This window comes from Schistocerca serialis, chromosome 6, assembly GCF_023864345.2.
Source record: "Schistocerca serialis cubense isolate TAMUIC-IGC-003099 chromosome 6, iqSchSeri2.2, whole genome shotgun sequence".
Taxonomy (NCBI): Eukaryota; Metazoa; Arthropoda; class Insecta; order Orthoptera; family Acrididae; genus Schistocerca; species Schistocerca serialis.
Window position 1 is genome coordinate 335,898,127 of NC_064643.1, and position 12,580 is coordinate 335,910,706.

The window sequence follows — 12,580 nt, forward strand, 5'->3', positions numbered from 1 at the left end:
GCAATAAATAGGTTGGAAATGATGGTTATGTTGATCTCTATTGCAATTTTCTGTACAGGTTCCGGAACTCTCAGAACTGAGATGATGCAAAATTTTTTTGATGTGTGTGTATTGTGTTCGAACATTAAGAGTTAACTCTAAGAGAACTGTCTATTGACACAGAGTCAACACTGATTTAGGAAACAGTTCTTGATAAACATAACTATTTTTTTTACTCACAAAGTGTAGAGTGCCATTGACAAGGGATTTCAAATTGATTCCGTATTTCTAGATTTCCAGAAGGCTTTTGACAGTTATGTGACTGGATTCGTGATTTCCTGTCAGGGTTCAAGGTTCATAGTAATTAATGGAAAGTCATCTAGTAAAACAGAAGAGATTTCTGGCGTTTTACAAGGTAGTGTTTTAGGACTTCTGCTGTTCCTTATCAATACCAACGATTTAGGAGACAATCCGAGCAGCAGTCTTAAGGTTGTTTGCAGATGCTGTCGTTTGTCGCCTAGTAAAGTCACCAGAAGATCAAAACTGATTGCAATGCGATTTAGAAGAGACATTCGTATGGCGCGAAAATTGACAATTGACCCTAGATCATGAACGGTGGGAGGTAGTTCACGTGAGTGCTGTAAGGAACCCGTGAACATCGGTTACACGATAAATCAATTCAATACAAGGTCCGCAAATGCAACGAAATACCTAGGACTTACAATTACGAGCAACTTAAATGCAAACACAGAGAAAACATCGTGGGGAAGAAGAATCAACGACTGCTTTCTATTGGCAGAACAGTTAGAAGATGCAACAGATCTACTGAAGAGACTGCCTACACTACGCTTTTCCATTCTCTATTTGAGTTCTACTGCGCAGTGTGGGATCCTTACCAGATAGGATTAACAGAGTATATCGAGAAAGTTCAAAGAGCAGAACATTTTGTAGTATCAAGAAGTTTGGGGAGAGAATTTCACGGACACTATACAGGATTTGAGTAGGAAATCATTCAAACAAAGGCGTTTCTCATTACGATCGCATGTTCTGCAGAAATTTCGATCACCTACTTTCTCCTCCTAAAGCGAAAATATGTTGTTGATGCCGACAGAGAGAAAACATCATCATGATAAAATAAGGGGAATCAGAACTCGACTGGAAAGATATAGCTTTTCGTTTTTTTTTTTTCTTCTGTGAGCTGTTGGACTGTGGAGAATTAGTGTGAAGGTGGTTCGATGAACCCTTTGCCAGGCAATTAAGTGTGATTTGCAGAGTACCCTTGTAGACGTAAATTTAGATACTGATTGTTGTCGCCCTAGTTGGCTCGTCAGAGCACTGCAGTGGAACAAGTGACGCGCTCTTCCAGCTCTGCCAAATTGTGTGCAGCGCAGTAACCTCTGACCTTACAGGGCTGATAATGCCACACCCGTGTCAATCCCAGCACCCCGCTCTCATCGTATGTGTTTTCAAGCGTTCTCAGGGGGCTATCGCTCGTTTGGATCCGCACGTTGACTCTAAACTGAATTTAGTTTACATTTGAGCTCCGGTAAAAAAAACAGAACCGACCTGAGAATACTTAATAAACATAACGGTCACACCATCTATGCGTAAGTTTAATTCTTGCATACCCACACTAGTTCATTAATGCCACTTAACGTCCTGGATTCCAAGAAGCGATGAAAATCCTCAAAATACTTCATGAACACTAATCCGCTTGTGCATCTTCTCTCTAAAAGTCCGTAATATGGTTAAACTGTTAACTCATTGCAAAGTGTGTAATAAGTGTGATGAAAAGTGGTCTCATAACACAAGCCGCTGTATTCTCCCTCCATTTCTACGGCTATTCCTGTACACCAAAAGCCATCGTACGGTATCCAACGGAAATGAAATGGAGAAAGAATGATTTTAGATCATGTATTGTTTATGTTCATGAATAGTGAGCGAGGAAAATACGAGGGTGAGTCAAATGAAAACAAATTTGTAATAACAAATCGAAATTTCGCGCCGTTATCCTGTAAGTTGGTAAGCGAGCTACAAACAGCGTGCAGAATAGCCTGTAGGTGGCAGCATAGTGCAGATGCACACATACCGTCGCAGTATCAGTATAAAGATAGCCGCCCCACTTGCGACTTGCACCAGGGGAGAACAGCGTTCTGTTATCGTTTTTTTGCGTAGTGAAGGTGTGAAACCTATTGAAATTCTTCAACGAATGAAGGTTCAGTACGGTGATTAATGTTTGTGACAGCAGCAAGTCTACGAATGGAGTAGGAAGTTCGCAAATGGTGGGACTTCAGTGGAAGATGCTCCTCGTCCAGGTCAGGCACAATGAGTTGTGACTCCACAGAACATTGGAGCAGTTGAAGTCATAGTGAAGGAAAACCGCCGAGTGACACTGAATGACATTGCAGCATGAAGACTGAAGATGAAGAGGTACGCCACACGGTGCACGAGTGGTTGCGTGCACTACAAAAAGAATTTCTGCACAATAAATAATATTTAAGGTTTTCATTTGACTCACCCTCGTATTGTGAATATTAGCCAGTTTTTCTTTTACTTAGTCTTGCCGTCATTAGGTTGAGACACATTCAAATGACAGAAGTCATGGTATACTACCTAATATCGTGTCGAAACTCCTTTGGCCCGGTATATTGCAGCAGTTCGACGTGGTTTGGACTCAACAAGTCCGCCTCTATAGCCACCATAATTTGTGGAAGCGTTGCCGGTGGAGGATTTTGCGCACGACTGACCCCTCTATTACGTTCCATAGATATTCGATGGGATTCATGTCGGGCGATCTGAGAGATCAAATCATTCATTCGATTTGTCCGGAATGTCCTTCAAACCAATCGTGAACAACTGTGCCCTGGTGACATGGCGCATTGACACGCATATCGTCGTGAGGAGGCACCAGCAGCTTGCCCAGTCCCTCGTTGACAACATGGGTTCATGGCTACGTGAGATCTGTGCCACACGCAAACCCTACTATCAGCTCTTCTCAACCGAAATCCGACATACTGAGCAGGTCACGGTTTTCCAATCGTCTAGGGTCCGATCGAAATGGTCACGTGCCCAGGAGAGGTGCTGAAGGCATGTCATGTTAGCAAAGGCACTCTTGTCAGTCGTCTGCTGTCATAGCCCATTAATGTCAAAAATTTCGCCGCACTGTCCTAACGGATACTTTCGTCGTACGTCCCACTTTGATTTCTGCGATTATTTCACGCAATGCTGCTTGTCTATTAGCACTGACAACTATGCAAACGCCGCTGTTCTCGTTTGATAAGTGGAGGCCGTCGCTCACTGCCTTTTACCGTGGCGAGAGGTAATGCCTAAAATTTGGTATTCTCGGCACTGCGGATCTTTGAATATTGAACTCCCTACGATTTTCGAGGTCGAATGTCCCATGCGTCTAGCTCCAACTACCATTCCGTGTTCAAAGTCAGTTATTTCCCGTCGTGCGGCCATAATCACGTCGGAAACCTTTTCACATGAATCACCTGAGTACAAATGATAGCTCCGCCAATGCACTGCCCTTTTATACCTTGTGTACGCGATACTATCTGTATATGTGCGTATCTCTATCCCATGACTTGTCACCTCAGCGTATGTTGGAGGAAATAATACTGAACTCTTAATGAAAAGGCTCTCCGATACACTAATTTCATAACGGCAGATCCTGACATAATGCAGAACACTTAATGCCCGCGTTTTATGAAGTCTGTCCACAAGACCCATGGTTATACAGTGTTCACTACAGATAATGGATGATCCATACAGTGAAATGTCAATCCTAGAAAATTGTATCAAAACGCAGGAAAACCTGCAGAGGATCGACACTTTGTGCAGTGAGCGGCAGCTGAAAACCAAAATAAATTATCCTATTGCGCACAAATAGGCGGAAAGACATTGTATGATAACACGAGAGAAGATCACAAAGCAGTCACATCTATTAAATACCTGAGAACACGCGAACGGAGCTACACTACTGGCCATTAAAATTGCTACACCAAGAAGAAATGCAGATGATAAACGGGTATTCACTGGACAAAATATATTATACTAGAACTGACATGTGATTACATTTTCACGCATCTTGAGTGCATAGATCCTGAAAAATCAGTACCCAAAACAACCACCTCTGGCCGTAATAACTGCCTTGATACGCATGGGCATTGAGTCAAACAGAGTTTGGATAGCGTGTACAGGTACAGCTGCCCGTGCAGCTTCAACACGATACCACAGTTCATCATCAAGAGTAGTGACTGGGGCATTGTGATGAGCCTGTTGCACGGCCACCATTGACCAGACGTTTTCAATTGGGACCTTCAACATGCGGTTGTGCATTATCCTGCTGAAATGTAGGGTTTCGCAGGGATCGATTGAAGGGTAGAGCTCCCGGTCTAACACATCGGAAATGTAACGTCCAATGTTCAAAGTGCCGTCAACGCGAACAAGAGATGACCCAGACGTGTAACCAATGGCACCCCATACCATCACGCCGGGTGACACGCCAGTATGGCGAAGACGAATACACGCTTCCAATGTGCGTTCACGGCGATGTGGCCAAACACGGATGCAACCATCATGATACTGTAAACAGAACCTGGATTCATCCGAAGAAATGACGTTTTGGCATTCGTGGACCCGGGTTCGTCATTGAGTACACCATCGCAGGCGCTCCTGTCTGATGCAGCGTCAAGGGTAACCGCAGCTATAGTCTCCGAGCTGATAGTCCATGCTGTTGCAAACGCCGTCGAACTGTTCGTGCAGATGGTTGTTTTCTTGCAAACGTTCCCATCTGTTGACTCGGGGATCGAGACGTGGCTGCACGATCCGTTACAGCCATGCGGATAAGATGGCTTTCATCTCGACTGCGAGGCTGTTGGGATCCAGTACGGCGTTCCGTATTACCCTCCTGAACCAACCGATTCCATATTCTGCAAACAGTCACTGGATCTCGACCAACGCGAGCAGCAACGTCGCGATACGATAAACAACAATCGCGATAGGCTACAATCCGACCCTTACCAAAGTCGGTAACGTGATGGTATGCATTTCTTCTCCTTACACGAGGCATCACAACGTTTCACCAGGCAACGCCGGTCAACTGCTGTTTGAATGAGAAATCTGTTGGAAACTTTTCTAATGTCAGCACGTTGTAGGTATCACGCCACCGGTGCCAACCTTGTGTGAATGCTCTGAAAAGCTGATCATTTGCAAATCACACCATCAACTTCCTGTCGGTTAAATTTCGCGTCGGTAGCACGTCATCTTCGTGGTGTAGCAATTTTAATGGCCAATAGTGTATTTTAAATGGAACGACGACACCAGGCTAATGGGAGAAACGTGAGTAGTCAAACATTAATTGGAAGAAGCGTAGTTCACCCACAAGTGAGGTAGCTCGTTTGATTGACACTTTAATACTGAAGGGTCTGAGAACCTTGAAAGATAGGACTGATAGATGAAATACAGAAGATCCAAAGAAGATCAGAGCGTTTCGTGACAGGTTTTATTTAGTAAGCGGGAAAGCGTCACAGATATGCTCATTCAACTCCAGTAGCAGGCGATTTAAACGAGGGTTGTGTATTAAGACGATTTCTTGTTAAGATTCCGGGAACGTAAGCCTAGAAAAACCAACCAACGGATGGCATCCTCATACGCATAGTTCGCGAAAAAGATTAAGATTAGAGATAGGAGAGTTGAGATGGAGGCCCACCAATAATAGAACTTTTCTTTCCTGTTCCAGTCGTGAACAGTACGAGTGAAGTGAGTACTCAACAATCTGAGAGCGGCCCTGTGGTAGTATTCAACATTATAGCTTCACCAGGCTTATGAGGAACCATTTCTCCTGGAATGGCACGACGCCATCCCACCCACACTCTCCCGCCACTCATCCCATTCTAACAGAAGAATCAAATAACATAAACGTCTACTTGACTGCTCTGCAGTTCACACTTAAGTGAGTGGCAGAGTTTGTAAGTAGGCTGTCTAGTTTTTTTAATGGTAACGTCACGTAGCGCTCTTTATGAAAATCACTGGCTGTGCTGTGTGCAGTCTGTTGCTGGTTTGCATTGTTGTAATATTCGCCATTGAAGTGTTGGGCAGTTGGCTGTGAACAGCGCGTAGCGTTGCGCAGTGGGAGGTGAGCCGCCAGCAGTGGTGGATGTGGGGAGAGAGATGGCGGAGTTTTGAAATTTGTAAGACTAGATGTCATGAACTGCTATGTATATTATGAGTCTTCAACACTATTAAGGTAAATACATTGTTTTTTCTGTATTAAAATCTTTCATTTGCTAACTATGCCTATCAGTAGTTAGCGCCTTCCGTAGTTTGAATCTTTTATTTAGCTGGCAGTAGTGGCGCTCGCTGTATCGCAGTAGTTCGAGTAACGAAGATTTTTGTGAGGTAAGTGATTTGTGAAAGGTATAGGTTAATGTTAGTCAGGGCCATTCTTTTGTAGGGATTATTCAAAGTCAGATTGCGTTGCGCTAAAAATATTGTGTCAGTTTAAGCACAGTCTTGTATAATTGTTCAAAGGGGACGTATCAAGTTCTTCGCAGCGCCTTAGGACTATTTCTCTACCGTTCCAGTCCATGAGAGCACATGAGAAGAGTGAACACTTAAATTTTTATGTGCAAGCTCTGATGATAGTTTCTTCCGGTGTAGGATGGAAACAAAATGTTTTTGCATTCGGAGTAGAAAGAAACTTGGGTTATTTGATCTCGTACAGCATGCTAGGCGGCATTCTATGCAGATCTGATGGCAGAGGACAGTGGTGATTTAAGCACTTTCAGAGTACACTGTTCAGCACTGTTCAACACGGGGCTGGACAGCAGACCATCTCTACGTATTCCCATCTTGATCCAACGACGTGGTCATTCGACTACACCGAGCGACGTGACGCAGTGGTTGGCACATTGGACTCGCATTCGGGAGGACAACGGTTCAAACCCGCGTTCGGCCATCCTGATTTAGGTTTTCCGTGATTTCCCTAAATCGCTTTGTAATATATTTATTATTCCTTGCTACTGTAGTGTTATCTTTAAGCTGTGCGAAAGGAGGACAGGCCCTCCAAGGTGTGGAAGAAGAGACTATGCTGAGGGTCAGGCGAAATTAGGAGAGAGATTGTTATATGAAGTAAACGGTAAGGGGAGAGCTTTTCGAAAATGCAGACTCCCAGACACGGTCCCAGGGCGCTAGTTACTCTTCAATGAATTTACATGTAAATTGACATGTCGTCTAGACGTTGTGGTAGGTTGCCACTGTAGAACTTTGTAACCAACAGGCACATACTAGCGTATAAAGCCAGCTTAACACCAGCCCCGAGAACATCTACGTCAGTAGGCTCGCAAGTGTTAGAGCGAAAACGCCAAAAACTGTTGACCTAGCAGTCCCTACTTCGGGGAACCCGAGGGGGCATGCTAAATGACGTAAAGCAATAATGTTGCAAGCCCTATTTAGCAGAGCAGTTACGTTTAGCTTTCAGCTGAACAATGTTGATACCAAATACGGACTTAGTGCAACTGCATCAACATCCCCGCCTTAGGAGTAGCAGAGGGGACCTAACTACACCGTGATTGGCAGGCACCTGCAAGAGACGTATGGGATTGGATGGGTGGCTGTAAGTGGGAAAAACAGTGCCCCACGCGACTCTTTAAAACCCTTAGATTCCGCATTTTGGCGGAGTTCTCAGTCAGACGATCTGGGCTCCGAATCCGCGTCCATAGACTCCAGCCTCGGTGCAGCTCCGCATAAGTCTGCTCTCTCTCTTGGAGTGGCTCAGTGAACAGTGTCACATTCATTATGTTTTGTTTTGCAACTAAGTTGTTGGCTTGAGATGCTGCTAGTGTTTGCCACTGTGGCTAGCATCCACTCCTGGGACTTCTGCACTGGTTTCTGTTGTAACAGCGTTATTCATGCTTTTTCTAACCCTAGAACTAGCCTCCAGCGTATTAGTTAGGCCTGTCTGGAATAAACAACTATTTCAAAACCCTTTTTGTCCGAGAGTCTCCACAACGAGTTCCCTACCGAGTCTCACCACCTGCATTTCTAGTAAATGCCTGTACCAGAGTTGGCTCAGATAGAAGGAAATGCCTTCACTGTGAATTGTCCTTCTGCCCTCTGCACTGTACCGCTCGGGAGCGCAGACTGACCAGCAATCCCTTCTCTCCCTCTCCCACCTATGTCAGGATACGACAGCTTCATGCAAATTCCGGGACGATTCCTTTGAAAGGGCACCGCCGACTTGCTTGTCCATCCTTCCCTAACCCGATGGGACTGATGATCCCGCTGTTTGGTCCCTCCCACAAACAACGGAAAAGTGTCGTCTGGTCGGATAAATCATGTTACTTGTTGCACCAGATAGTTGGTCGTGCCCAGATACGCCATCATCCAAGCGAACAGCTGCTTGAAACACGCATCGTGGCAGAAAAGCTGGCCTTTTGGGGTAGCATTGTCCCTTTGAGGGTACTCACCAGGCTTTCCGCGAGACCACTAACAGAAGGCGGCATGACAGCTGTCGACTATATGAACATTATTGAGAATCACCTGCAGCCGTTGAAGCTTTTCGTCTTCCCTAACGGCGATGGCATCCTGCAGGAGGGTAACTAACATAAGGACAAAATGGTGACACAGTGGTTCACGGGGAAATGATTGTGAACTCTCGTTGATATCTGGGCCACCAAATTCGTCTGATCTGAACGTGTGCCCACAAACTACAAGACCGCAATTTACACAGTTTGGTGATTTGTGCATAGATATATCTGATTATTCAAGCCTCCAGAAACCTATTGAGGACTCCTCGAATCCATGCCCCGCAGAATCTCTGCTGCATTGTAGTCCAAAGGTGGAGCAACAGGCTATTAAGCAGAACCAAGAAGTTATGTTTTTGATTCCCAATGTACACACTCAGTGAAACCTGAGGACAATGTAAAACAAGAGATAAAATGGAGGGACTCTCCTGCCTGGGCCCTTTAGGTATACACAGACAACTATCAGTGCACGAGTCTGAGCATTACAGACATTTCTCTAGTAACCACAACATAAATTCCAAAAACCATCTAAGCCAGGGGCGGGAAAACGTTGCTCGCTGCTCATGAGCGCACAGAGCTGCTCGTGTGCAATCGTCGACCGGGGCAGTGGCGACAGCCGGCAGGTTGCGGCAGTGTAGTTCCAGGCTAAGCTGCGGACGTTGAAGCGAAGCGACCACTACGTAGTGAAAGTTGTATTTCAAGAACCGGAAAATGCAGAGTGAAACAAGGAAACGGAGAAGTGGAGATTTGCTATCTTTTAAAAAGTAATGGGAGAATCATTTTTTTTGGTGCGAAAACGTGATAATTCGAAATTTTTAATATGTGGCAGTATTCTCGCTGGTCAGCGGAAGTTCAGTATTGAAGGCCATTACAACAAATTTCACAAGGACAAGTACAATTTATTGTCGGATTCTGAGCGGATGGGGAAATTGACTGAGCTTAAGTAGAGCGATCTGACGATATTTGATGAATCTGTCCTAGTTACTGTTTTCACTAGAGATCTGCGACTTTATTTCGTCATGTCTCTCATCTAACTGATTTAACATTTTATGGAGCACTGTTTTCTATTTTTCAGGACGATAACAATAATAGCCCAGCGGTACGTACAAGTTATAAAATTGCGCTTAATATCGCGAGAGCTGGAAAACCATTTGCTGAATTAATAAGCCTCGGTTAAGAGCAAACATAAGTGATGAACATTTACGTAACTGTTTGCGCTTGTCTGTACGTAGAAATTTTGTTCCAGATATTAAACGTATTGTAAACTCCACCTGTGATAATTAAATAAAACTTAACGTAGGTAATAGGTACTCTTTCAAACCATGATTTCTTTCAAGCACTCCTACTAACCTTATTCCTTTATTCAATAAAGCAAGCTAGGAAACAAAACGCATTACAGAGGAAGGAGCGGACAGAAGGTATGGTGGGGATGGGAGATAAGCGGGTGGCCAGCTTGCCCCTGTGTGCACGCGGAACACCTGTTAACTGCACGCGTGCAAGTGCACCGCACATGTGCAGGATTCCTGCCCGCCCCTGATCTAAGCGCAATAAATGCTGTCAGTGTTGGGTTGTATGATGTCCGCTACGCCACGGGCCATAGCTGCGCGCGAGCAGCAGCGGCCGCAGGAGGCAGACGTACCTCGTCGCCGCCCAGATGCGCGACGTCGGAGGCGCCGGAGGCTTGGCGCAGCTCCTGGTAGAGCGTCCGCAGCGTGCCGAACGCCGCCTCGTCCGCCGGCGGCAGCTGACCGCAGGGAGGCTGGCCACACAGCTCCCACCAGGCAGGCCCCTCCTCCCCGCCGTGCTGCGCTCGCCTCTCCCGCCGATCCTCCAGGCGGTACTGCGGCCCGTTCTCGTTCTCATTCTGGCGATGCTGCTGCACCAGGGGAGCATTCGCGGCAGACCCTGAGCAAAATAATAACCACTGTAGCACTTGCTGCTAAGCGAGCTACACCGCTCATCAGATTTGAACGACCAATAAAGTTCCTGAATTTACTGCCCTCCAGGAAGCGTGTGGCGCGCAAATTATTCTCGGGACTGAGACCTGGCTGAACCTTGAGATAGGAAGCTCTGAAATATTCAGTGAGCGTTGGAATGTGTATCGGAAAGAGATTAGACACCGTAGGAGGTGGTGTCTTCATTGCAGTTGACAAAAATATTGTGTCTACTGAGGTCGAAGTAGAGTGTGATTGTGAAGTTATCTGGACACGTTTAACAGGGCTAGGGGAAATAAAGTTAATTGTGGGGTCTTATTACCGGCCACCAGGTTCCACCCTGGCAGTTCTAGAATCATTCAAAGGGAGTCTACATTCTGTATCGCAGAAGTACCCGGATCATGCTATATTAGTCGGAGGCGACTTTAACCTACCTAGTATAGACTGGGATGTCTATTCATTACAGGTGGTACAGACAAGCCGTCGTGTGAATTACTTTTGAACACATTATTCGAAAACTGTCTTGAGCATCTAAATCGACAGCCAACGCGTAATGGAAATATTTTAGATCTGGTAGCCACGAACAGACCAGAACTCATCGACGGTGTCAATGTTGAGACACGGATTAGTGATCATGATGTCATTACGACTATGGTTACGAAAGTTAAACAGTCGGTCAAGAAGGCTAGGAGAGTGTTCTTATTAGAAAAAGAAGATAAGCAGTTGTTAGCATCCCACTTAGTAAATGATTCTACTTCATTTACTTTCGGTACGATGGATGTAGAAGAATTATGAGCAAATTTTAAACACATTGTAAATCACGCACTGGACAAGTATGTGCCGAAAAAGTGGGTTACGGACGGAAAAGACCCACCGTGGTTTAACAGCGCAATTCGGAGAATGCTCAGGAAGCAGGAACTCAGGTGGGAGTCTCTGGAGGAAAGGGGGCGTTCTTTTCGTGAATCGCTACTGAGGAAATTTAGAGAACCAGCATTTGAGGCTGACTGCATTACTGCAGCCAACTTACATTTCGCGGAAAGATCACAAAGATGAGATAAGAGATTAGGGCTCGTACAGAGGCTTATAGGCAGTCTTTTTTCCCTCGTTCTGTTGGGGAGTGGAACAGGGAGAGAAGATGCTAGTTGTGGTACGAGGTACCCTCCGCCACGCACCGTATGGTGGATTGCGGAGTATGTATGTAGATGTAGACCACGTTTTCTAACCCGACGCACAAGCTTGAAATTTGGCTCAAAGGTGCCTACAACATTCCTCTGTGATCGTGCAAAACTGTACCGCCATGTTGCATGCCCCTCGGGCACGTGCTTCAAACAGCAAGGCGCCGACATTTGCGGAAAAAAAGAAAAAGCCAAAGTTCCGAAGTCACGTGACGTGGAAAGAGGATTGATGATGTCACATTGGCTCCATATTTCACCACAATTCTGCCCAACGCAACCGTGGACGTGTCACCTGATGGAAGGTCGTCACAGTCCCTTTTTACGCTTCCGCAATGGGGGTCAGAATCACGACGCCCAGTGTTCGAACGAAGTTTTCTTAATGCTCGCCAAGAAAAATCTTAGACACACCACCGCTCAGAATCTGAAATAAAAGGCCTGAGTGGGTGTCAAACAGCGTCAATAAAATCATCTCTTTCCTTGCCACGTTGTTTCCCACACATTTGGTGGTCGAAAATAATAGTTTGCAGTGCGATGAAGAACTGGACATTCTTGACATCGCAATTTTTTCTCTTGTGTACAAGTTGGTACGACGAGGGCCCATTTAAAACCACTTAACGATATTTGAACGTGATTGGAGCAGCAAAGGTTTCTTATCCTTTCTCAGAGCTCCTGTTTCACACTCTCCTGTATATGATCATGGAGAAGTGCGACATTGTCACATGCGAGATTAAAACAAAGAGTCCCTCTAAGACCCCCCCCCCATTTCGGCAAAACTCTTGGTGACTCCAGCCCACATTTATTGGGAATTTTAAAAATGTACGTTTGCAGAGAAAACTTAAAAAGGAGCCTGAGGCAGCTACAGGTAGGCAACACACTGAAGCCTGTTGCCTGCTTGCAGCCACCTAGGAGACCTTCGCAGGGTCGCTCTGTAAGGGGAAGTTTTCAAATGTGGGCGAGTGCCACA

The 12,580-nt window shown here is 45.6% G+C and overlaps 1 protein-coding gene across 1 annotated transcript in view; it reads right to left on the reverse strand.

The window, feature by feature from the left end:
* LOC126484066 (probable beta-hexosaminidase fdl) overlaps positions 1–12,580 on the reverse strand; it is a 776,181-nt gene that overhangs the window by 51,523 nt on the left and 712,078 nt on the right. Inside the window, exon 8 of the mRNA XM_050107427.1 lies at positions 10,147–10,412. Coding sequence (XP_049963384.1) covers positions 10,147–10,412 — 266 coding nt within the window. The remainder of the gene's footprint in view (positions 1–10,146; positions 10,413–12,580) is intronic.